Source organism: Thermobia domestica, chromosome 9 (genome assembly GCF_964235325.1).
Source record: "Thermobia domestica chromosome 9, izTheDome1.hap1.1, whole genome shotgun sequence".
Lineage (NCBI taxonomy): Eukaryota > Metazoa > Arthropoda > Insecta > Zygentoma > Lepismatidae > Thermobia > Thermobia domestica.
The window spans coordinates 157833173-157860957 of record NC_137462.1 but is presented as its reverse complement, the minus strand read 5'-3'; the positions used below and the strand labels follow the sequence as shown (position 1 = coordinate 157860957).

At 36.7% G+C, this 27785-nt stretch overlaps 1 protein-coding gene across 2 annotated transcripts in view; it reads left to right on the top strand.

Moving 5' to 3' along the window:
• mlt (tubulin folding cofactor E like protein mlt) overlaps positions 1–27785 on the top strand; it is an 82266-nt gene that overhangs the window by 30195 nt on the left and 24286 nt on the right. The window contains exons 1-3 of one of the 2 annotated variants that reach the window (XM_081772059.1): positions 19483–19635; positions 20116–20361; positions 26969–27153. In XM_081772059.1, the coding sequence (XP_081628185.1) occupies positions 20125–20361; positions 26969–27153 (422 nt within the window). In that variant the 5' untranslated portion in view covers positions 19483–19635; positions 20116–20124. Of the gene's footprint in view, positions 1–19482; positions 19636–20115; positions 20362–26968; positions 27154–27785 lie in introns of those variants that run through there. The other variant, XM_081772058.1, reaches the window with a different exon arrangement.

Here is a 27785-nt window from a genome sequence, read left to right as displayed (position 1 = left end):
AAAGAACACTTTTAAATGGGATTACAATTTCGTTTCCGGTCTGTTTATAACATTACTGTATTAGAACGATACACTCATTGCCATTTGCTATTTTTTTTTAAGTGATATACGTAGCAAACAGTTTTCCTTACATGTCTCTAGAAAATATTTTTTGATTTCGTGTGAGTTAGAATTAAGTTTGACCGGTTCATAAATGACAAGTAAGATACGTTTAAGAGAAATACAGAACTGTTGCATTATTATTATTATTATTATTATTATTATTATTATTATTATTATTATTATTATTATTATTATTATTATTATTATTATTATTATTATTATTATTATTGATATTTTGGAAACATTAGAATTACGTGCTTACGAGGATTCGTGTCGGGTCCCCTCCGAAAAGAAAAGCTGGATATGTGCCTGCACTGAATGATAGACGTATGAGTCAAGGTATAGACGAGCGTGCTAGGCGATCGAGTCCGGAGCATCAGAAACAGACTAAGACCACAACTTGCAGTTCTTCTTGCCGATTGATGCTGCTTTTTACCTGCTATGATATGTCGGATAATAATGTGAAATAAACGAAGGTCAAGACCATGGCGTATTGGTGTTTCATGCACCTAAACCTGTAAAATATTTGTGCCGAAAACATCTTTCACTCACTAGCTAAATTTGAGGGTATGATCGCTCATCTTGCCTTATAAAGTATAGTCTTATAAAGAATATATATAGCATAATAAAAACCTAAAGACCAAATTCAATGATTATCTATAGTTTTATTTTTTAATAACGGGAAACTTGTTTATTTCATCACGATAAATCATGTTTGATACTAAGATATATATTTTTCATACTTTATTGGAGAAATTTTTTTTTCAAGAAAAGAGGATGATAAAGGAAGCTATACAACACCATAAACTGAAAGCAATCGGTATTACTAATAGTACACTAATTCTAAATAAATACGTCATCAGAGGAAACAAAAAGTTATTTCCTAATTGTATTGCTTCAGTTCTGTAACATAAAAATTATACACTTTCTACAATGTTTTGTAAAGAAAAAAAATTGAACAGGACCGAATGGGATTCGATCTGGTGTCAAAACAGTATAAGAATTACTAGTCCGTTACTCTACCCACTTGACCACACAAATTTTCTTTTGTTGCTTATCTTTTTCTTAAGAAATAAATGCTCATGGCTATAGAGCATGTCACTTCCAAACTTAAGACAACAGTTTTTCTCTTTGTTTATATTTTCCGTATAACATCTTGCTTACAGAAGCTAATTTATATTTGGCAGACAATTTACACCCTAGATTTAAGCCAATAAATGCAATATGTTGCTCCAATTTCCAGTTCCTTGATTCAGCTGTTCTCCTACTAATCTTGTTATTCCCTCTGCAATCGTGCTGTGCTACTCCAAAAATTCCCTCGAAAACATTATTGCCAGTATACACAAAACCGAACATAATTTTGTTTTTTGCTTATATTTTTATTATTTTATTATATTTTTTGGAAATATCTCCTTAGATGGATTGCTTTCTATTATCTCCACGTACCAATAACTGAATTTTACCAATAAACATATGGAAAATGGAATAATTGCGAAAAATTGTGAGTTACAGTATACGCGCAATATTTTTTGCGCATGGGAGTACCTCTCTCTTCTCTTTGCTTACTACTGTGATGTCCAGCCTGTTATGATGTACTTCTTTATCGGTTAGTATTGTTCTGTCCCAGTAAAGTTTGTGTTTTTGTGTTGCTAGTATTGCTTCCGGTTGGTATTTGTAATTCGATACTTCTTCTGGTATTATTTTCTGTGTCATTGCTATTTCTTGATGTATTCAGGTACGTAGCCAAGGGTACGTACCCCCCCTTCGGAACCAAAAATGTAAAAAAATTAAGGAAGGACAAAAAACGAGAAGAAAAGAAGAATCAGCGTTAAAAATATAGCCTCTTCAGTCCCAAGCTGTTAGTTGGAATCGCAGAGATAGGACTTTTATATATTATAAAATTGGGGTGCTGTGAAGCACATAAATGACAGTTTCGTTGGGGTAGGGTTGATGGGATGGGGTGGGGGGCCTGTTCAGCCGGCTGAACATTTGTAACAAGGCACTATATTTCAGTCCATAATCGGATACTTACTTTTGGAAGAACAGTGAGACTAACGTTTTTAAATTTTGAGTACATTTATTCCTATATTTATCGTACATTCAGTTATGTATGTTGACTATGTTAAACTAATACAGCATGTGTACAATATTTATGATGTGTTTATATTGATAATTTGTGAACTTGTGTTCTTTCCAATTCCTTTCCCTTTCTGCATTCAATTATCCGGTTCACTTTCCATAGAAATCATAGGAGCAGTTTCTGCTTTCCTGAATGCAGAAGAATATTGCACTAGATACATTTGGAACCTGTTGATTTTGAGCACCCTGGTTTATTGTTTATGTGTCCACTCGCTCTTCTCTGGTGAAACAATTAGAAACAGTTCTTTACCTGGACATTCGACTAGTTACTGGCGCGCTTAGTAGTCCTGTTGCCAGCCTTTGTGTTGAGGCCAACGAACGTTCATTAATATTGTAGGAGCCTTCTCCTAAATTATTCAGCACACGTGCTCTGTATTTCTAATCACCTCTGTATATTTTTTGTGTGATGGCCGGGTTTACGACCTCTATGCTGTACGTCGTCGCTACACACATACATGGTACATTCATATCTGTGAATGTCTCCTTTCTGGCGAATTTATGTAGCCTTCTCTTTCGTTGCTTCAATTTTTTGTTGTCCCGCCAAGGCTGCTTCGATCACCACGGTTTCAATTACTCTCGTCTTCACACCCCAAGCAGCATACTAATTCCCAGATGTACCAGCAACAGTTTGTCGCACTCTTAGAACAGTACCCTAATTTTAATGTGTTCTATACGGATGGTTTAAAGAGGAAAGTTCTGTTGGCTGTGCCTTTGTCATTCATGAGAGCAACTCAGAATATAGCTTACATCGCCTTTGTTCCGTATATACTGCTGAATTTGCTGCCATTACGATTGGTCTGGAAGATCCTCTCACGCTCTCGTTCCGCCGTGTGCTGGTTTGTATCGATGCTCAGAGCGTAATTAGGGGCCTCCAGAAGTCTTGACTAAGCCCGCCCTCGTTGAAGAAATTCTTCTGAGATCCAGCCATGGGCTCTAACACCAGGACTGTGTCATCGTTGTCTGTCGGGTGCCAGATCATGTTGGTATCAGAGGAAACGAACGTGCTGCCACCATCGCCAAGAATGCCGCCTTGGCTGAAGTTGTATTGGAGCATACTCTTCCTTTACTCATTTTTCCACCTTGATACGCACTCATTGGCAAGTAGTTTGGGACTTGCCTAATGAAAATGAACGCAGCTAAGCCGCTCCTCGGAAAGTAACATACATCTTCTCCCTCTAGTCATCTAGATGAAGTGTCTTCTGACGCGTTTTCGTATCGGACACTCTCACCTGACACATGAGTATTTGCTGAGTGGTTTGGGCCGTCCATATTGTGAGGATTGTATTGTGCCTCTGAGTATTCAGCACATTCTTGTGGAATGTCCTGAATATTCACATCTCAAAGAACGTCACGGATTGCCTTGTACCTTTACCCGGGCTTTGGTGGATGATATGGTATTGTTAGTTCGGTACTTCAGTTTCTTCATGCTTCTGAGGTTGCTCACATTCTCTGTGCTTTCTTGTCTCTTTATTCTTTAATTGCTGCTACGCTTTTAGCTATTGTTCTATATTTTTATTCTTTTATCCATATTGTTCTTGTTATCTATTTTTATACCACATATTTATTCTTTTATCATTATTTTTTGTTTTTAATTTTGCAGCATTTTATGTTTTTGATATATTCGGTTCAGCTTTTCCTTGCTCTTCTATTGATGCAGTACTTGTGCGAGCAGCCGTGTCGGTCGTGACACGGACACTTGGCCTCAATGCTGACGTCCCCATTCGCCCCCCCCCCAACTCAGTCATACATAAGAAATATTAGAAAGCTGGGTACACTGATGCCCTCAATGAATGCAGCCTATATTCAAAAAATAAAAAAAAAAAATGTGGAGCAACATTATCATCTGAGCTTAATACTTGAATACTGTTTTGCTTTCATAGGCGTCAATATCGCTTTCCTCAATCATTTGAAGTACATCATCCTGGTCAAGGCCTCGACCTGAAATGGAAATCGAAACAAGTTTCCTCTTTAATTAACCAGAATTGTCAAAGTTCTAGAGAAAAATTAGCTAAAAAACACCAAATTAACATTTAAAATAATTCATACAATTAAATAAATACAGCAACAATTCCAGCTAGTTAAGCATCCAACCCTGGCTACAAGCCTAAACAATTATACAAACAATTGTTCAATATTTCTAGGAAGTAATAATAAAAATCAAACACGATGCAGTAGTACAAGGGTTAGCCAGAATTTTATCAGTTGCGTACGATTGTTCAGCCGGCTGAACACGCCAACAATGTCGTCTTATATTTACAGACTTTAGTTCATATCAATGAAATTTCTTACTGATAATACATACCAGACATTTCTTAATAAGAAAGAAGCGAAATATATTCCCTAAAATAAGTTTTATAATGAATAGACGTACCTTTGTGAAAGGACGTTGCAGCTTCCCGCTTCTCTGGACGTTCAGCCATACTTCCGAACACAAAACAAACAAAAGAAAAGCGGCACTCGCACTACTCACACATAGAGATAAAGTACAATGTCCAACGAGATCGATGAGGGAACTTGAGTGCATTTGTCCCGTTTGCAATAATACAACGTGACCTTGAAATTTGTTCAGCGGGCTCGACAAGGGGACTGAAGAGGATAGTTACAGCAAGCGTTTGATTACTCTTTCTTATGAGGAGCTTTGTGTGGAGGAGGGTGGGGGCGCGGTGGCTCAGTGGTAGAGCGTTCACCTCCGGTGCTTGGGGTCCCTGGTTCGATCCCAGCTCGCGCCGTGTGGACTTTGTGGTGGACAAACACCGTGCTCGTGGGTTTTCTCGGGGTCCTCCCGTTTCCTCCCACTTTCTTCATTCCACCATTTCACTCATTTCTCATTATCACCGTCTCCTTTAGCCTAAACGGCATAACCGTGGAACGTTAAACTTAAAGATTTCATTTCATTTTTTGTGTGGAGGAAACTGGGGGGACGGTTAAGTTGAAATTGAATATTATTATAACGGAGCATTCCGAATTTCATCTAGCTCCATGGTCATCCTATGGACTACAAATGACGATCGATAAATCGATTCTATCAGGTAGTCTCTCAGGAGAACTTAAGAAGATTGAAAGAATATATTTTTTTCAATACTTTTTATATGCTTTACTCGAGATTCTTCATAGTTCTTTATTAAAATACTTACTAACATATCCTAATTTAATAGTCCTAACAAACCAATATGGGTATGTTGCCAGTAAAATAGTTTAGATTGATCGAGCCCCTGGTGTGTAACCAGACTATTCCATGTCATGCCCTCCCCCATTACGAAATCCTGGCTAAACGAACCAATATATCTTTGCAGTAAAATAGTTTAGAATGATTGAACCCCTGGTGTGATAACCGCAGTAATTTGTCACGGACCCCCATATTACGAAATTCTGGCTACGTGCCTGATGTATTATTATTATTATTATTATTATTATTATTATTATTATTATTATTATTATTATTATTATGTAACAAATTATGATGGAATTAGGATTTCTTTCTGAATCATAAAGAAACCGAGAAGGGAACAAAAGAAAAGAAAGAAAAAATATGTATACGTCTTTGCGTAGATTGAAGGGACATTGCCTACAAAATAGAATGTGGTAAAAACATGTATATGCATGGAAATCCTAATGAGGGGCGAGGGGGCAATTGCCCTCTCTGGGTTTACGAAAGGGGTTCGGTTCTTCAAAATAAACGTCAAAATATATTAAATTTGCTTGTTCATCCACTACAGTTAATAAATTTATGCAATATACGTCAATCATAAATGTTTTACATAAGATGTTATGTGCGTCAAGGAGTTATTCTGTATATTCCTGTCTTTGCTTCGATCTTTTACCCCTCTTGAAAAAAAAAAAGAAAGAAAACTGTGAGCGTTCCTGTGTATGTAATAAGTTACTAAATATTTTTTTTTTTGGGGGGGGGGGTATTGCTTTTGCTTTAAAGGTATGAAAGTTTTTCAACATGTTTGCAGACTCATTGAAAATTTCTGATTAAAAAAAAAGGAAGTTACACTTATAGTTGAATTTAACGTCCCTTTCAGTAACTAGGCTATATGAGACGGGACCTACTCATTAACGTGGAAATTCGGACCACATGAGCTGCCGCCTGGAATCGAATCCGGGCCTCCCACGCCAAAGGCGCGTACGTTAACCGTTTAACCACGAAGGAGCTCACTTATGTTTGGTACTTCTATTTTTTCTACATCTACCATTATAGTAAGCTTGTCATCTTTCCCAAGCAAAATGTAGGGAACTTCATGTACGTACCTAATGCATTCGGATGAGGTGGAGATAGGGAATGTATCAGTGGTCCTTTTTTTCTGTAATAATGTAATATTTTACTCTTCCTAATGAAGAATAAATCATATTTATCTAACCGATAAAAAAAAAACGAGATAATTTAAAATCATATAGGCCTTATATAATATAGTAGGATGACCAATATATTGTAAATACAGTTTATATTTATAGGCTTATATGTTACGTACATGGCTGCCTGCCGCAGTTATGACGCTTCCTCTTATTTTCAAGGCTTTGTATAATAAGGTAAAAACTAAATTCAATTAATAATAATAATAATGATAATAATAATAATAATAATAATAATAATAATAATAATAATAATAATAATAATAATAATAATAATAATAATAATAATACAATGGAAATCGAGGCATTTTCAAGTCCTGACAGAGCCACATCGGGACACAAGGCATATGATACATTTAAAAAAAAATCCTAAGAAGATGCATATTTACCAATCAATATAGACAAAAACTGTGTACTGGGTTTTTTCAGGCTCTCCCGTTTTCTTCCACTTTCTTCATTCTACCTTTTCATTCATTCTCATCATCATCTCCTTTAGCCTACTCGGCATAACTCTTGGACCAGGTGCGTACCCAGAAATTTTTGTTGGGAGGGGTCCAAAATTTGCGACGCGTCCAATACTACATGACATTATGTCTATGTTATTCTGCACCCTAAAATACAGTAAGTAATTGTTAAGTACTGCCACCAACTCTCTGAGAAGAAAATAATAGAGCTAGATTTGCTTTTATAAGAAAATAAAGGGCAGAGGGTGAAATAGTGTAAGACTAAATCTTTAGGCTACATCAATTATTTCTCTTCTAAATAAGTAGGGCCATATTCAAAGTTGTTTTAGCGTCGTATTAAGAGTCTGACTAATGAGACGCTAACTCCTGTATTTTGAAACACTTCAATGACGTTATTAAGGTGGATCACCACCCGGAAGTCAGAACATAATTTAGCCCATTGCAATGAAATGTTACATATTATAAATATTGTACTATAAGATAGAGTAATGTTTCAACCACAGCACAAGACACTGATTCATTTGGTTGTGTCTTATGATATCGAAAAATGTAACAAATAAAAGAAAATTTTTGATTCGTTTTATAATGAACACACAAGATGGCACTTGCTGTTAGATTTTACTACGTTCCGTTTTATGAAATGATTATTTATATGTGTAAAGTATTTTAATGTAACGATCTTCGCACAAAATATATAGCCTATATTGTTTGACCGTTTTTCGTGTTATGTTTCATATTTTACTTAAATATTAATTTACATTTAAGGAAAGAGACTTTGAGACGAAACTTGTTCAGAACGCCATAATGCATTGTTGCCAAATTTGTACGTTTACTGTAGTAGTCACAATCAGAAAATTCCTGGATTCTAGCGTTGCAGTTCGAGAAGCAGAATTGCGATAAGGGTCGAAAACTAATTTCTCTAGTAGGAATCCAAGCAGAATTCCATGATTACTCTCTTTATTATCTGGCATCAGTAAACACTCGACACTGTCTGGCAACGCCACACTATTCAAGGAGCGTTTACCATAGCACTGGGAACACCTAGTGATCTGCCTTAACAGGGCTGGCCCTAGACAATTTGCTGGCCTGTGCAATGTCATCATTTGCCACTCCTTCCTTTCTCCAGAAAGATGAAATCTTAAAAGCCAGGATTTTAAGTGTGCTACTCATCATGAGTTGAGTTGAGTTGAGTTTAAGTTTAACGTAACGTTCAGCAGCGAGGCTACAGCGAAGGAAAGGGAAGGGACATTCGCACACAGAAAGGCCTAAACACTACAAATATAATCTCGTTGTGGCTGTTTTTTTTTTTTAATATACTATGTTAGTGAAAGATAAAGTAAACACACATGCAGAGGAAAGATGGTATTCCTTTTTATAGAGTTCAATATCGAGCTTCAATCCCAGTAGGTCTATATGTTTGCAATCTTAGTGCAACTAGCTCTTTTTGAAATGAAATCTTTAAGTTTTACGTCCCACGGTTATGCCGGTTAGGCTAAAGGAGACGGTGATGATGAGAGATGAGTGAAATGTTGAAGTGGGAGGAAACGGGAGAATCCCGAGAAAACCCACGAGCACGGTGTTTGTTCACCACAAAGTCCACATGGCGCGAGCTGGGATAGAACCAGGGACCCCAAGCACCGGAGGTGAACGCTCTACCACTGAGCCACCGCGCCCCCCTAACTAACTATTTTATCTTTATTTCTGGATTTTCCTTGTACATCTGTCAAAAAAAATCTTGTTTCCACCTTCAATGATAAGTAACTTGTTTGGACTACGACAAGATTAGTTTTCATATCAAAACTGTGATAACTAAATGAATCAGGTGTTCGCTACTGTTCAAGAATCGAATTCTTGTATTTGACAACCATCAAGCAATTCGTGCTGGGATTTGTTTAACTATTTGCTTTATCACTGTTCATGTGACTTAAACTAATGCCACCTAAACATGATTTATGAATGTAGTATTCAAATACAAGGCCAGCTTAGTAAATTTAACTACCATCATCATGAAGTCTGTTTCCAACAAGAAATATTTATTTTAGATAATATAGTTATGACTTTGCCGCCCCATGCAAATGCACGTGTTGCACATATGATAGAGCCGGCCCTGGCTAGCAACGATTTATATCGAAAAAGGACGTCTTTTCTGCAGGGTTGTCCAAAGACATTAAGGGAAATCAACGTAAGAGAGAGTAATGACTGATAGTTTTTAGATTACCTGGCCAGGGCCGCTCTCTAGCTACTATTCTATCTAATATCAGAACATGCGTTATATCCAGTTTTGCACAAGCATTTCTCAGAGGATAACTGAAAGCCTATAACAGAGTTTCTCAAACTGGGGGTCGCGAAGATAAGCGGAAGAGAGAAATATAATTAAGATCTAGGGATGCATTCGAGTCGAGTCGAGTCGAGATTTAAGCCTGTCTCGACTCGTCTCGAGAAAATGTTGTCTCGACTCGTGTCTCGACTCGAAAATATGTTTCTGTCTCGACTCGTGTCTCGACTCGACAGTCTCTGTCTCGACTCGACTCGAATTCGAGTCGAGACGTCTCGAAATTCGAGTCGAGACAAAATGTACGAGTTAAAATATACGCACACATCAGCCAGACCATTATGACTACCTACCTAATTGTCAGTATGTCGACTTATGGCATGGATAAAAACGACGACACGTCTTGGCATACACGCAATGATCCTTGATAGGTCGCTGGAGAGAGCTGGCACCACATGTGCTCACTCAGGTCACCTAATTCCCATAAATTCCGGGAAGGGGGCGATGTGCTCTGACATCACGTTCAATCACATCCCACAAGGGACATCACTCAAATGTCCGGCTCCAATTTCAATGAAACTTTTTTTGCTGATAGAAGGCATGTATGCATCATTACTTGTGATGACAAATTTTTGCCATGGTGCATGTTTTCTATTTTCATTTTAATAACTTTTAAGAGTTGTGATGTGGTTATTAGAGATTACTACAGAAGTCCCTTACTACCCTTTGTAAACGGAGCGTTAATGAAGAAAAGTGAAGAAAATCCATGTGGATACATATAAATCCTGGGGGGAAGTCGTATGGTAGATATGACCTTGATGGCAGCCATCTTGAAATCCAACATTTTGAATTAAGGTCAAGTTTTCAAAATGGGAATAGGGTAATATGATACATAATTTCGGGCTAGAATTTAATTAGAAAAATAATGGTGAGGTTAGTTTTAACATACACCCATTTGGGGGAAAGTTACAGGCATATTAATTGTTTTTACTTACTGTGTGCGTAAGTCCCTTCTTACTTTCGTCTCAAGACCTGTAAATCGATCGCAACGGCAGAGCCCGGTTTCGCACTAGTGTTTAGAAATCTTTAAACTCACTTGAGGCAATATTTGTGGATTATTGTATTGTATTTTGCCTTTAATTAAATTTGAACCCACTTCATGATCTTGTGTAAAGTATCACTAAAAGAGAATTTCTGTTTTTATGGAGAACGTAAGCATGGCAATTATAAAAGGTGAGTAAGGTGCGTACGTATTTATAAGAAAGTCTTTTGTGGTTCCGACAACCTATTCTTTAGTTGTTGTTTTTTTTTTCAAAATACTCATATCTCATAAATAAAAGCGCTATTATAAAATCTCTAACCACTATTCTTTAATACTTATAAAATTTTATTTATTGTAAAAGCACTGGCGAGATATTTCTTAACGCCCACTAAAATTATGGTGGAGCTCCTTCGTGGCTAACGGTTAGCATACTTGCCTTTGGCGTGGGAAACTTGGGCTTGATTCCCGGTGGAAGTTCATGTGGTTCGGATTCCACGTTAATCAGTAGGTCCACGTCTCACATAGCCTCGCTGCTGAACGGGACGTTAAACTCACAAGGGAACCTTCCGAAAATGATAGTTGCAGTGAAAGATGTGACCTATACCAATTGAAAGAGCTGTAACAGAGATGAGCATTCCCAAAAAAATTAGCTGCCCATAGCAATAGGTTCAGGAAATATAAGGGGTGGAAGTTCGGGAAACAGCAAGATTGGACAAGGGGGAAAAGTGCAAATTCCAAAAAAAAAGGGGGCCACGGGAAAATACAATGGTGACAAGTGATGTATAGAAAGATATTTGCCACAATAGGGAACAAATGAAGGCCACCAGTGGGGTTAACATTGTTGCTAACTGCAATGAAAAGTACATGTTTTGCAAAGAGCACTATATGAAGTGAGTGCAATATTCAGTGTCAACCTGTCATCTAGAACTTAAGATATGACGTGTATAATCAGTGGTACAATCTAACAAAAGAAAATAGAAAAACAGAAGTACGAAATATACGGAAAAGACGGTGTTGGCCATAATGCACCACATTTGATCACGAGCTGTGCATATTAGAATGAAAAAAACAAGAAGCACCGAATATGCAGGAAACCGATGTACCTAGAGTCGAAAAGAAAAACGAGTTCCATAGTTGGCAACACTGGCCATGAACATCCAGACAAGTCTAATATAGTTAAGCCACTCGCTTCACAAAAAGAAAATTCCGGCAACAGGCATCACTCGGAATGCATCAATGCTAGAGTGATTGAGGCAATGTCAAGTCGGGGAACATGAAATGGTTGGGTTGAGCCAACAACCGTTAATAAAAGTAGTGAACATTATGTCATGATTGGGTCGTATGTGGTAATATACAGGGTTTCCCATCAAACTTTGTGACCTGAAAGATTTGCGAAACGAACAAAAATGTGACGGATCCAGTTGTGCAGGAATGTACCAATGTCAGGGGGTGATAAAAGTCTGTGAGAAGCAAGTGTCCCCAGGATCCCCATCATAGGGCCCCAGGAGCCAACTTCAAATTTTCAAATGGCAACAGGAACCGAGTGTTACCTCTCTCTCGATAGATCATGGAATGTGAAACAACATCTATAGGAAACATTTGCTATATGAAGCATGTTTTTCAAAATGGCCGCCACATATATATGTTGTGTCTTAACATGGCATCGAACATTGTGATCTCAAATTGCTGCGAAGCGAAAAGAGATGTTGCAAATCCATTTGCACAGGAATATACTCATGTCAAGGGCCAAGAAAACTTTGTAAGAAGCAAGTCCCCCCAGGGCCCCCATCATAAGGTTCGAGGGGTCAACCGCAACATTTCAAATGGGAACAGGGGGCGGATGATATTTCTCTGGATAGATACAACACCGCCTATAAGAAACATTTGCTATATGAAGCACGGGTTTCAAAATGGCCGCCAAAATGGACGTTGTTCTTGTCACCGAACAGATATTATTGGCGGCCATTTTGAAATCCCATATAGTAAATATTTCTGATATGCGTTGTTGCATATTCGCAGAGTAGCAAAGTTAGGTGGGATACTCTGGATATATCATATAGGCGGTGATAGTACTGCAGACATCAGATCAAGCCTTTGATTATGTTTACTTTCTACAGGTGTGGATATGTGATAGAAAGACCACCAAAGGTTCCGACACCTCTAGAGTACTGTTTCGAGACATTCACAGGCGATCATTGTACATGTGTGAGGGATTGGTAGTATTCCGCTGTGCTCACTGCTAATGTATCTTCTGTTTGGACCATTGTCTCATCGAACAATTGCACGTACAATGTGGACGAGCATGTACAAATGATGCGAAGGCTAATGCCTCTTGCTAGAATTCTCTTTTTGTGAAGCGAGTGGCCTAACTATATTAGAATTGTCTGGATTTTCACTTCCAGTGTTGCCAACTTTGGAACTAGTTTTTCTTTTCGACTCTAGGTACGTCGGTTTCCTGCATAGTTGGTGCTTTTTTGTTTTGTTCATTCTAATATGCACAGCTCGTGGTCAAATGTGGAGCATTATGGCCAACTTCGTCTTTTCTGTATTTTTCGTACTTCTGTTTTTTTCTATTCTCTTTTGTTAGATTGTACCACTGATTAGACACGTCATATCTTATGTTCTAGATGACAGATTGACACTGAATATTGCACTCACTTCATATAGTGCTCTTTGCAAAACATGTACTTTCATTGCAGTTGGCAACACTGTTAACCCCACTGGTGGCCTTCATTTGTTCCTATTGTGGCTACTCTCTTTCTATACATCACTTGTCACCAATGTCTTTTGCCGTGGCCTTTTTTTTCGGAATTTGCACTTTTCCACCCTTGTCGAACCTTGCTGTTTCCCGAACTTCCACCCCTTATATTTCTTGAACCTATTGCTATGGGCAGCTAATTTTTTGGGAATGAACATCTCTGTTACAGCTCTTTCAATTGGCATAGGTCACATCTTTCACTGCAACTATCATTTTCGGAAGGTTCCCTTGTCAGAATCAATTCAACTCAAAATTATGGTTTTGACTTTATTATGATGTCATTAGTTTAAGCACCCAATTGCCCAGTAATTATAAACATTGACTACATTATAAAATTGTAATTTGTAACGACTAAAATATCAGAAATTAAAGATTATTCTTTGGGTTTTGGAACATTTTCAAAAACGTGAAAAACTGGTACTGCACCGATACAACACACCTTTTGGATTTGTCATAACATGTCTTACATAGCTTTGGTTCGATTCTCAACACGGACTGCAACTACCCGTTAAATTGTGCATCCGAAAGCCACTCTTTGTCAAACCTCGCTTATCACCGCTCATCTTAATAACATATATAACTTCACCGCGAAGCAAATGTTGCATTTCTCTCTTTCATCCTAACACAAAACAAAACTAACCACAGCTGTGACACGAAGGAGCTATTTCGAAAAGAAACAAGCTGTGCTTCATAGAGATGTGTACCAAATGATAGAAGTATAAAGTATTGTGTTCTTTCCTGTTTATTGATATCAGTTGGTGTTCTTAATGAATTTACTCATTAGTTTAGAAAGAGTATATATGGAATTTGGACATATGTTGTACGTATTCTCCTGAGAAATTGATGAGACCAGAAAAGTTATAAGGACAGATGGAATAGGTTTAAGCGCATCTACGTGACTTTATCAAATATTTATTCTCCGTAATGGTACCACGCGAAAAACTTGGTATAGGCCTACTTTTATCTTTGCCTCCCTCTGTTAGCTGTTTCGTATCACATATATCGGATGGTTTTGATATTTCTTCTGATCATTAAAACAACAATGGTACCTGTGTGCGTGCAGAAATGCAAAAGCACAAGGTAACTTCCTATTTGTTTTGGAAACAACAAACCCATTTCACGTGTGCGAGAGAAATTGAGCACAGCGAGATCGGGTGTTTACTCACGGTCAGTTCGCAGCAGGAGTCCATGGTAAAAGATTTGGCTATCTCGAAAACACTCGCAAAACCTTATAAATACAAAAGACTGCGCTTCAAAGAAAGTTTAGACACAGATGTTTCAATTTTCTTTTAGCATCTTTCTTCAGCAAAAGAGTCGGTTCATTGTATTCGAAAAAGGGAAGCGAGAAAGGGTGAATTTATATTTTATGTGGGGGGTAACGTTGTAAGTAGTATAAAAAATACATACCGCTTCCGACTCTGTACTGAAGCACTTCCTTTAGCGGTATATCACTAGATCTATCCTGACCCTCATCCTACCTCAAGTTGTAAAGTAGAAAGGGACAGATGTATTCAATATGACTGCGCACTTGAGTTTCAGTTCACAATACGAAAACCAGTGAGCAAGTAAACAGTCTTTTGTAGGATCGTGTTTTACTTCTTGAATTTGTTTTTGAACATTTCTGTGAATTCAACAACAGAACGCAGTAGAAATACGGACTAGTTCTTACTCCAACCATTACTTTCGCTCCAACCTAGGGATGCCACATTTATGATTTCGTACCAGATTTAGTGATTTTACTATTGAACTAGTGATCTAGTACGTACTTTGGGTAAATAGGCACATTCTAGTGATTTTTTTGCATTTTTTTCTGATGCAGACAAATGAGAAGGAAATGGTTCTTAAAATAAAAGGAAGAAGTATATTGCAGTTCAAAACAAATGTAGAAACCTTAAATTATTTTTTTCTTTTCTCTCTGACTGAATGAAACCCCTGCTGTGTAACGACCTTAGGTAAACAACGGCTATCTTTGGTCCGCTACCTCCTTTTGTTAGCCGACATGAGATGGGTTACTTTTTTTTTCTGGAAGAAAGTGAAGAAATAATTATCCAGTACATTTACGTTTTGTCAGGCACACAGGCGCAGTCTGTACTTGTTTCCTAACGAATTTTAGCAACATAACATAAATGAAACATATGTACCAGAAAATCGAGGCAGTACAAACGGAAATTTTCATCTGTGACACATTTGATGAGAAATATAGTTAGATGTCACGTGCAAGCAATCTAAACATGTCCTATCCTGTAATTCTATTCGTATGTTTATGTAGGTGAGACTGAGAAATCAAGAAACAATAATAACTGGTTTTCTTCTAGGGGAAAAATCTAAATGTGAAGGGGTGTTACACTGGGACTTTAATTGCGTCCTTTGTACAAGATTAACAAGTAATAGCAATTTTTTAATTTATTTTAGTTCTTGGGGAGAGGAAGATGGAAGCGAACCCTCGTAAGGACCTCTGCAAGGAAACATGAATACTATCCGCCACTGTTTGTTACATTACACAAAATAGTTATATATATATATATATATATATATATATATATATATATATATATTGAGTTTTAGTCAGGGTTTTCATTCTGCAGGAGAGGGGGGGGGATAGTAATACCTGACGAACATTTTCTATTCTCAGAGTGTTGGAATGATAGCATTTCCTCCATTATAACTTGGCCAAGCTAGTTGCATTATATGTAAGGATTAACTTAGCCTAAAAAGCTTAAATTTCTATGGCTGTTTTACTCTGTACCCATGTTTCTCATTTTCGGTCTACGGGACTCTGTGTCCGGAAATTTTCGATGGCTTCCAAGTCGGAAAATAAGTGTATCAAAGGCATATATATTATATCTATGGTTATATGAGGCATGGATCTACAGTTTAAAGTGGGATACCGGTAACAACTTCATGAGCTTCCACCGTAAATCGAACCAGAGTCTTCCGCGATCAAGGCGTATGTGTTAACCATACAGCCACGAGGAAATTCACATAAGCACACACACATATATATTGTTGGGTTGATTTTGACTTTACCGTCTCTTTCAGCAGCGAGGATATATGAAATGTAGACTTACTTATTAACGTGGAATCCGAACTACATGAGCTCGCGCCGGGAATTGAACCCGAGTCTTCCACGGCAAAGACGCGTACACTAGCCGCGGAGTTCACACACACACAGAGAATCAGAGTCCTCACACACCAAGAGCTGTGCCACTGAGTCACAGCGGCCACGGGGCTAGGTCGAGTCCACTTCATAGTTTCTTAGTACATAAATGTTAGGATTATGAAATAGATTTTCCTTAATGAGCTGCATAAAAACAAAAGCTTTCGAAATGCATTAAACAATTAGCTCGATTTGAGTGTGAACTTAAAGTTATATCAGAGTGTAAATACGGATACGCACCAAAGCTCGGAAACTTAATACACTATTTCTCCTATATAGTCAGCATGTATCAAGCAATCGTTCAGCTTTCATTTGAGAGGATGGAAATCGAAGGCCCCTGAACAACTATGTTACTAATGTGCGGAATGTATTTATCTTACAGTGAACTGCTTTGATGCCAAGTGGCCTAACTCCAAAATTGAAATTTTCCAGGAGTGAAAGTTGAAGTTCAATATCTCATGAACAATCCATATTTCTTTTATGTTGGGAACCAAAACCATAACTACTGTATGTAGTTCATTGTTTTATAACTTAGTGTTTACAAAAATCCTTTTAAAAAATACCTATTCATAGAAGTGAATGGTACTTATCTGTACTAGTTCTTGGCATTCAAGTAGTCCATTTATTGCAATACTAGCTTAATATACCCATTCTTCGCATGGGGGCTGTATTTGCAAGTCAACACCTGTGGAAGTATCACCATTCATTCATAGCGAAAACTATGGATTTGACACTAGTATCAATCAATATGGGCTATTTATACATGTCTCGGTATTCCTCACCCGCTGACACCCGGCCCGCATACAGTAGTAGCTGAATTTGCAAGTCATCGCTGATGGAAGTGTCACCATTGATCTCAGCGACCGTGAAAACTATGGATTTGACACTAATGTCGATCAATTTGGATTACTTTTACTACATGTCTCGCTAAACGTCCCCCTGAGACCCCCTGGTTCCAATTTTGACAAAAACGCTTCGCCTTAGACTGGGACCTGGACCAAGGTAAACGTGACCAAAATTTGGAAACTCTCGGTCAACTTGTCTGGTCCCCAGGTCGGTCCCAGTAAACGTCCTCTCTGCGACACCCCTGGTTCGAAATTAAAAAAAAAAAAACGCTTCGTCTTGATCTGGGGCCTGGACTAAGGTACCCGTGACCAAATTTTGGGAACTCCCGGTCCACTCGTCTTGTCCCCAGGTCGCTCACAGACAGACAGACAAACACACAAACAAACTCTTTATTTTATTTATATTAGATAAGATATACTATGTAAAATAGTCTCGTATCATAATATGTGATTTACAACAAATGTTACATTATATATTATCCGTAGCTCGTGATATGCTGGAACATATTAAAGCCTCAGAATAGTTGGGCAAGCGAATAATCCAGAAGTTACGTAACCCTATTGCGTTCATGGGAACGAAAACACAATAATTATAACTATGCTAAATTACTATAGTCTACCAACTGCTCATTCAGAGAATTTATGAACTTCACTTTATCGCAATAGTTTTATACAAACTAGATTTAGACTACGGATAATAGTTTTATACAAACTAGATAATCAATTATTATTATTATTATCATTATATTTGCAGTACAACCAAATACAACGACATTAACTATTAGTTCTAATTAACTGAATTGAGCTGAAAATTAAATCTTGATCTTTAAAGATTAACTATTAATTTTATGCGTTCTGTACCTTTCTGAAGGTATAAAAGCTGGAATTGGTTTCAAGGCTGTTTCCGAGTGAATACTTTCTTCAAAATAATATTAAAAATTATAGAAAGATTTTCGAGACATTCGAGTCGAGTCGAGATTTTTAAGAGCCGTCTCGACTCGACTCGTGTCTCGACTCGAAAATTCGAGTCGAGGAATACGTTTGTCTCGACTCGTCTCGAATTTTACAAAGTGTGTCTCGACTCGAATCTCGACTCGAATTCGAGTCGAGTCGAGTCGAGATTCGAGACATGTCTCGACTCGAGCGCATCCCTATTAAGATCTAATATCGAAAAATATTTTAAATATTATTTTGAACTTTGTTCTGATGGGCATATCTTTATTTGTATACATACTATTAATAAAATAAAAAAATACAGTAGGTCCACTAAACATTTTCAACAGGTACAGAGTTGTTTAAAAGTCAAATTAAATGAAAGAGGTACGATATGAAACTAATGAGCACTGTATATTGAAATACTTTAAAAATACAAATGAAACAAAAAAAATATTGAAATACAATTAAAATGGAAAGCTAATGAGATACCTGAGCATGGTGTGATTTCACTAGTGCGGCTATGTCCGGTTCAATCTTCATGACGCACATTGTCAATTCATTTAAAATCTGTTCAATTCATTTAACAACTGTATAAGTTTTTTAAAACCAAAATTAGAAATTACTTTATTTTTTATTATATGACCCAAAATTAAGGGAGTTATGAAGTATCTATAAGAATTTTCAAACGGCCTCCATTTTGAAACAGTATGACAGATCGGATTCTATATTTATAATATGAATGAACTGACCAAATTTTATTTTAATCCGTTTGCTTTTAAGGAAATTACTGCATCCACTATATAGCCTGCAATAAATTAATTCTACTATTATAGAAATAGATGGATATCGTGAGAGATCTCCGCAATAGATATATTAAAAATCCCACACGAGCTTATTACAAACCAAAAATTATAAGGGGGTCGCTGGCAGGAGGATGTGATAAAATAGAGGTCATGATAGGAATTAGGTTGAGAACCACTGGTCTATCTTAAAGGATCATTGAACAAGAGTACGTTAAAAAGAATAGAAAACAATAAACAAACATATTCAGTGTATTCAGGCCTGTAGCCAGCCCGAAAATGTAGGAGGGACCCGGTGAAAGTTAGGGGGGGCCGATCAAAAAATATTATAGTTCATCACCAAGTTCATTTGCAAGCCTACTGTGAAAATTTTAGATGGGGGCAGTAAAAAATTAGGGGGCCCGGCCCCCTAGACCCCCTGGATACGGGCCTGAGTGTATTGCTTCCAAAAATGCTGTAATTTTACATCATTACTTTTATTTATTATGGATGAACCGGACTCAGTAACCCTGTCGTAGCTATTCTCTACCGCCTGAGGCTACAAGCCGTCTGCTACGCTGCAGAATGCAATGTTATCAAGGATGTATGTTATGGACCGAAATTCCGCGAGCGTATCACATCGGCCCCACTCGTTAGCTAGCGTCTTGCAACACAGTGCTGACATCTACATGAACTTCGATGCATTTTTTTCACAGCTGTAAACAAAACAAAGCAACGTAGTGAAGCTATATTTTAAGTGGACGGTGTACACCGTCGTTTTATATTATGTAAGTATTTATTATATTTATTTTCCTATTATTATTTGAGTACATATATCTAGTATCATTTAAAAGTCAAGTTATGCTAAAATATTGTGCTGGAAAAGAGTAAATATTCAAGATACGAACTCCAGGAACTGTGTTGCCATTGTAAGCTGCGTATAGGATGGCTATTTTTTTATACAGTGAAAGTATTTATTTTAAATATTATCACAATTATTTTCTTTTCATAGACGTAGCATATTTTTCTACATGAGCATACGTAAACAAGGCATTAATTTCTGAAACTTTAATGTGCACGATCCAAATATTTTATTGCTTATGTTTGGATTCTGCTTTGTGCTATTGTTACAATCAGCTGATTGAGGTGAAAGTAAAAGCGCAGGTCAAATAACAGCGAGAACAAAGCGACGTGCTCCGAATGTTACATGCATATAATTATAATTACATAGTGCAATATTGTATCCTTCCCATGTTTTATATTTACAGATATATGAAATGCCCTCACTTTTAGAAGCAATAGATAGGAAATATGGGAAAGATGATCATCACTGTACTGATTTGCCAATTGCAATTTACGTCCCCAGGAAGGGACCTCGGAATTGCATTCCTTCACTTTTAGTATTAAATGACTGTGATATTGAATCAGCTGGAGATGATCAAGAGCTGGAAAGAAAGTGCCATGCAGTGGAGGAACTTGATCTTGCTCAGAATAAATTGTCACAATGGAGTGAGGTAAGATTTCTTCTTACTTATTTGTTTATATTGCGCAACTCGTATTGTTTGTCAGAATATAGTGTTGTACAATCTCTGTATTAAGTTATTTTTAATGTGTCACTACATATATAATAGAACTATCTATGCGACAAAGGAAAGAAAGAACATTTAGAAAAAAAGCTGGGCTCTAGTTATAGGGCTAATATGGAATTCTCGATTTAAAGGAAAAGCGCAAATCTCGTTGGACATGAATGGTCTAGTTCTATTTCATGTTTCGAAACCGTCAGGAACAGGAGCGTTATTTCAGATTTTCCGAGGGGGGGGGGAGAGACAAGACTATGTATAATTTTATGTTTCAGTTGTGTGATTAATAATTATATATAACAAACTCAGGGGCGGTAAAATTGCTCCTTTGCCTTCCCAAACACTCCTGCTCAGAAATTTTGCAGCATATTTATTTGTGACATGTATTTAATTTCTTTTCTTTTTACTTTGCTGGAAAATGAATTCTGGGTATGACCTTCTAGGCAATAATGTAATGTTATAATCTCCCAAAGTACTGTGAAAATATACTGCGGATTTTCTGTTAATTGGAGTGTAATGGTCGTTCTTAAGAACTACAGCTATGTTGCCGCGAAACAAGCATACTAAATTCCAAATCTAACATCCTGTGGAACTGTAATTAATTTCGTTTAAATCATGAATTAGGCTACATTTAAATTTAGAAATTTGCAACGTAATTCTTAATCTAGGTTCGTTTTTGCTTGGTTATACGTATGAGATTATCATTAACATGTATGTTTCATTTACATTAAACGTAGGCCCTGTTGAACTTCTTTTCTTGCACATTTGAATTTATATTTGGTCTTTTATGTTCCATGATAGTTGATACTCAAGGTGACCAGACGTCCCGTTTTAGCCTGGACAGTCCTTTATTTTCAACCTTTGTCCCGGTTTTTTTATTCTCAAACGGGACGCTTAAATGTCCCGTTTTTAAGCAAGCATGACTTAGGTGTCCCATAATTATTATTCAAAATATAAATGGTCAATATAAATTCTACACATTTCCGTACCAACAATCATTGAGATGGTTCAGCCGTGCCTAGAACTTCTGAATATTTAAATGAGAATTGAGTGTTCAATGGTTCAAGTGGGAATCGAGTGGTAATTTTGAATGTTGAAGTAGTTAAAAGTATTTTTGGGTAGTAGTTAAGTTAGAAACGCTGTGTTATCATTCTTACTTGTGTATTTTGTAAATTGAAAACACTGCTGAGTCCCAAAATGCAATGTGGAAGTCACCCCCCCCCCCCCATCGCCGAATCGTATGCGTCCCGTTTTTAAAAGTAAAAGTTCTGGTCACCTTGTTGATACTACACATAGATCACTGATTTAATTCCTTATGTGTATTTCGGTAAATGAAATGAAAAAGTGCGGTAATTATTAGTGATATTTGAAAACCATACTAATTATATATTTGTCTGAATACTTCGTAATGTGTAAATTTAGATGGATTAGGAGTAACTTCTACTTGTGTATTTATATACTTAACATGTATCACCCAACGTATTTTTACGGAAGTCCTGTATGCTATAATTTTATTCAAATTAATAAGTGATTAAATACTAACGAAATAACTTTTCCTATATATATATATATATATATATATATATATATATATATATATATATATATATATATATACTCGTAAAAATAAATATAAAACGAAATCTGACGTAGGATCACCATTCTGTATTGTTTTTATATTTGATAAAATCAATACAGAATGGTGATCCTACGTCAGATTTCGTTTTATATTTATTTTTACGAGTATATATATATATATATATATATATATATATATATATATATATATATATATATATATATAGGGTTCACTCGAGCAGACAGTTCTACCAAATAGAAAATTTATAGGTAAAATACGATGTGGAACATTTTTTGTGAAGAAATGAGTGTGTGAATGAATATAAGTAATTACTGTCAGTGCACAGCACATTGAAATGAATTTTGAGTGATAGTGGAAAGTATTGTATGTGAAAGTGTGGTCTTCCACTATCCTCGTTTATTCGTATAGCCCCCGTCGCTGACGTGCCTGCTCCCTACGGACGCACTCCCTCGCTACCGCTCGGGCCCCCCTGTTGCGCTCCTAGTCTGACTCGGTTAGCTAGCATTCGTGCTTTTTAGTGACCACCTAGCACAAGTTGGTTCGTGTTTTATGCACTGTAGTTTTCATGGCATACGTCCTCTGTATTTACACTGAGTCGTCCTGAAGTTAAACTACAAGTAGTATTGAAGCTCCTCATTTAATGCATGCTCCGTTAAAAGAAATGCAAAGCTCTAACCTACCCTGAAAATGTAAGAAATGTGTCAAAATTAGAATCGTCTGCTCAAGTAACAAGACTGACAACGTTTGGGAGGTGATTCCTGGCACTAAGATAAGACAAAAAGTATAGAGCAACCTGGGTGCACAAATGCTTCCTTTCCGGGTTACAGGCTGCCGAAAACGTGAAGAAATGAATTTTCAAGTTCCATAGATCCAAAACTATGGGACCTACCGTAGTCGGGTCAAGACTTCACTTAGGGACTAGTATGTGCCCTATCCAAATATTCATGTTTCAGAATCCTAAGGTACTTTCGCAACAATTTTTATACAGGTAGTTGGTAAGTACTTCCGTAGTAACTACTTATATGCCCGTATCCAAACCCCCTGTATAAAAATTGTTAGTACTTTAAGTGAGTACTTTAAGATTCTGAAACAAGTATTTTTGGATAGGTCACATATTAGTTCTTAAGCGAAGTTTTAACCCGACTACGGTAGGTCCCATAGTTTTGGAGCTATTGACCTTTGAAGTTCATTTTTTCATGTTTTTGGCAGCCTATAACTTTGAAATAAACACTTTTGCACCCAAGTTGGTCTGTATTTTTTGTCTTATCTTGGTGTCACGAATCACCTTTTGAAACACTCTATATAGTTACTTATGAGTTATTAATATTGATGTCTACGAACGACATATCCTTTTCCGTTATGCACTAAAAATACTCCCTGGAGTTGACATGTACAGTATAACATCGAGGGGATCTTCGTAAATTAGTTTTCAAATATATACCACTCGATAATCAAACATGTATTCATTTGTTTCTAAGTGTACAACGATATTGTATATCTATTTTGTAATTTCTTCTATTTTTATATCTTTATTTTGGGCAACGGTGCATAAAAATACACAATCTGTCGTGTAGAAGGAGAAAAAAAAGAATATATATGTTGTTGATTCTAAATAGAAAGAAATGAGATTTAATATCAATAGTTAAAGTATATGTTGGTTTTATAGGTGTAATCTGCATTTATAGTTATCATAACAGCAAATAGTTGCTTGTTTAAGACGTTGCTATGACAACCGAAAAAGGAAAAGTATAATTAATGGAGTTTGGAGAATAAAGGTAATAGTGATATAATTTGTCGTGCCTGATTTAATATGATTGGATAATTTTCACATTTTTTAAAATTTACACGGACTGTGGGTTGAAATGTAACGTAAAATATATATGTATAATATAAATTGATCGTTATATTTTAAATGTTGGTTCCTATATACGTTACATTTTAGATGGTGTTATCTCACCCAGGACGTTACAAGTGTGATAAACAGGTGCAGTCCTCTATTCACAAGAAGTTCTGAGGGGATTTGGTCATCATCTTTATTGCGCTTTATATCGAAGGGTCTATGGTTTGATCCCAGACCAAATGTGTTTGTGTTCGACAGTATCGCGTCTATGGGGTTTCTCAGGGTTCTTCCTTTTTCCTCACAGATTCCACCCATTCATAATCATCCACTTTCATTTCATTCGTGTTCTGTAGGCTAAATATCATAACCATAGGACATAAAACTAGAAATTCCATTTCATTTCCAAATGAAATACTCCGAGGTATCCAGCTGTTACTGTATATGATATGTGGGTCCCTGATTTTATTCCAGCTACCGCCTCTTGGGCTTTTGTGGTGGACAAATACCCTATGTGTACGTTTTCTTGGTATTCTCCACTTTTGCTTTCGCTTTGTTCGTTTTGCCATTTCGTTCACTATCATCATCATCATCATCACTGTCTCTTGAACCATAACGTGAGACATTAAACTTTTTTTTTTTTTTTTAATTAATACGTAGTGTAGTTTGAAAATTTTTATATAAGTACATACAAGTTGATTTTTTGGCTAAAGGTTCGGTATTTTCGGTAGTAATTTTGTTATTTATCTCTTTAAAACTTCTTGCGAGCATGGTCTAATATTTTAGAATTAAAGGCCTCTGTGGCGTAGTCAGTAAAATATTGGCTATCAACCTGAGAGCCCGGGTTCAATCCTCGATGGGGGCGGGATTTATTTTCGTTTTACTCTCTCTACTCTTGTCCAAATGAGGCGTAGATATTCTCACAGCTTCTGCCAATTGGTGCCTAGAGAAACTTGAGGTAAAGGAGTAGCCAGGTGCAGACAGACCACAGTATCACTTATATGTTCCGAGGTCCTGCACGCTTTTATCCTTACCTGCACCATCATGGCTCATACTGGTCCTCTGCCGAGGGTGTATCTTTGTTTTTCGTCATGTCTGGATCGAAGTTAAATTCTTGATATTTTGAACAGCTCGCTTGCCTGTTTCACTTGCTATGGAAGTGTGTATTGTGTTGTAAAACGTAGTATATATTAAAACGGGTATCTTGTTTACTTGTTAGATATTTAACGTCATATTTCAGCGTCGAAGATATCGTCGCTTCGCTTCGAAAAATCGCTATGTGACATTTTCGGCAAAAGAGTTATTACACTACAATATAAACAGAAAGTTAATGTTGCATCTTCCCTTATATTCGTATATGTAAATTCTTAGTAGTTTACTCGTAATAAGGAAACCAAAATTGCACTTGTTAATAATATACATGATGAGAAAGCAGGTTTTTTGCTTCTGAAAAGTTGCCAGTTCTGGACGTACAGTTTTTCGAGGCGCAGCTACGATATAAGGCTAGTGTCTCTTCCTTTAAGCTATGCAGTACAGTAACTTGAGACGGGTCTATGAACAAAAGAAAACGAAGTTAATTGTGGGCGAATATGACTCATTAATAGAGGGCTAAGCTTTGGTGTGTGAGATCTCTGGATCGATCACAGGACAAAATCATCAGAACTAACATCACTCTCTTTTTTTTTGGGGGGGGGGGAGGAAGGGGGTACTGAAGAGAAACGTTAACATGTAAATATTCACAATTAACCTCTCAGAGAAGAGATACACTTGGAGGTTGCTTTCATTATTCAGGTTACTTTAGCAGATTTTTAAAATAATCGTAGCGTGAAGAAGAAACCTAGTTTGTGTATGAGATACAAGCCAAGTGCAATGTAAACTAATAATCTCATATTAAAACAATTAACAGAATTATTCAGGATGTGTTTGAGTGTCTAACGAGAGAATCACTCTACAGCTGATTGCATAGCACTTACTGAGAGATGTAAAATGAAATGAAATCTTCAATTTAACATTCCACGGTTATGCCCTGTACGCTAAGGAGAAGGATGATTAATGAAAGTGAATGACCTTCGAAGAATTGGTAGAATAGGAATGTAGAAGGAAACTGGAGAATCTCAAGAAAATCCACGAACACGATGTTGTCCATCACAGACTCATATGGCATGAGATCGAGGGAATCGTCACACCTTCCCTTTACCAAGATACTGTGCCACTGCTACTGTGATATGTCTTGGGTTACTGGTGGCATGACTGGTGATCAGGACTGATGCTTTCCTTATAGGCACAGACTATAAAGTGGATAAAATAATTTTATGCACGAGTGACTTGATTGAATAGACACATGTTTCTGTGTATATCCAGCGTCTCCAGTGATTGATTGATTCTAACATGGGATTCTAATCACAACCACACATTTAGGATCAAGCCCGGGATCTCCCGACTTTACAGTGAGAAATTGGTTCCATTTTAATGCGGTAGATATTTTGATCATAAATTATCTCAACTTATGAATATTTCATGGTCAAAGTGAAATGATAAAAAATAATAATAAAATAAAATAAAAAAAGTTCTAGTCCAAGTATATGTCCAAAAATTCCTTTCAAATGTTTCAGCTGTTTTGTCGTGAAAAGGCAACATGTAACATCGATTTCATATATATATAGTGGCTTATCCAAGGATATGATCAAGGGAGGGGCTAAACCATAGTTTGTCACTTTATCCAGTGTAAAGCAGGATTGAAGCCCAATTTATCCAGTGTATACCTGAGCGTCAAGAGAGGGGGAAGGGCTATAGCCCTTATAGGCCCCTCCCCTTGGATCCGCGTCTGTAGTTATGTAAACTTCTGTCTACTTTTAACAAAAAATTGGCTATGCGCCCATGTAATTATTTTCTGTCTACTTTACCGAAAACAGTTGAATTATATAGGTTCATCTTTAATATCTACTTTTTTCGTTCGTTTTAATTAATTTAAGTATCTTTTTCAACACCCATGTTGTATGGGATGTATATCTACAGTTTAACTTATGTATTATTAATTTTTTCTTTCTTCCTTTTTTACAAATCAAATACTTTTCTAAGTTTATGTGTTTGTGTTTTTGTTTCAGGTGTTCAGCATTCTGAGACATATGCCTCGGGTGAGATTTGTAAATCTCAGCTTCAATAACTTGACTGAGAAATTGAACACGACTGAATTAAATTGTAGTTATTTTCGATATTTGAGAGATCTCATTCTGAATGCAACGTACATTGATTGGGAGAGTTTGGAAAATCTGCTGAAGATTTTACCAAAGTAAGTGCATCGTTCTTCGTATTTTAGAATGGTTATTCATATGGACAAAGCCTTCTATAAACCAGTGGTGGAACTAATAGCACAAAACCCTACAGTGGGTAGGGTTCAACCATCTAATTGGCATTCAACATACGTTGGATTAGTTATAAAAGTAACAAAGATCTAAAAGGGTTTTGGATTAGTGGCGTAGTATGTGAAGACAGATCTGTAATCGACAATCGCACTTGAAACTTAATGTATTCATTAAATTATTTTAGACTTTAAACATTTATTTGGATGAAAAATCTATTTGCGTGACATAACTTCAAGCTTTTCTTTTGTTTCGTAGCTACTTAACAGTTTAAACCGGATGATATTAGTTGTAATATTGGTCTCTTAGTTTTCTTTGGAACAGTCTGGTTTGTAAATAGATGAAACAGACATCAGTATTTAGGAAAGTGACTATGATTTGGTAAGAATATTGATTCGATAATATACTTTAATTTTTAGTTTTTTTGAGAACTTGCTAAGGTTTACAATTAGTTTTGCTTGTGTTTTGTAATTCTCTGAAACACTACTTTTCTGCTTTAATTCTAAAGGACTATGTTAGGAGTACAACCAGCCTAGAAAGGTTATCTGATTGTCTTGGCTTT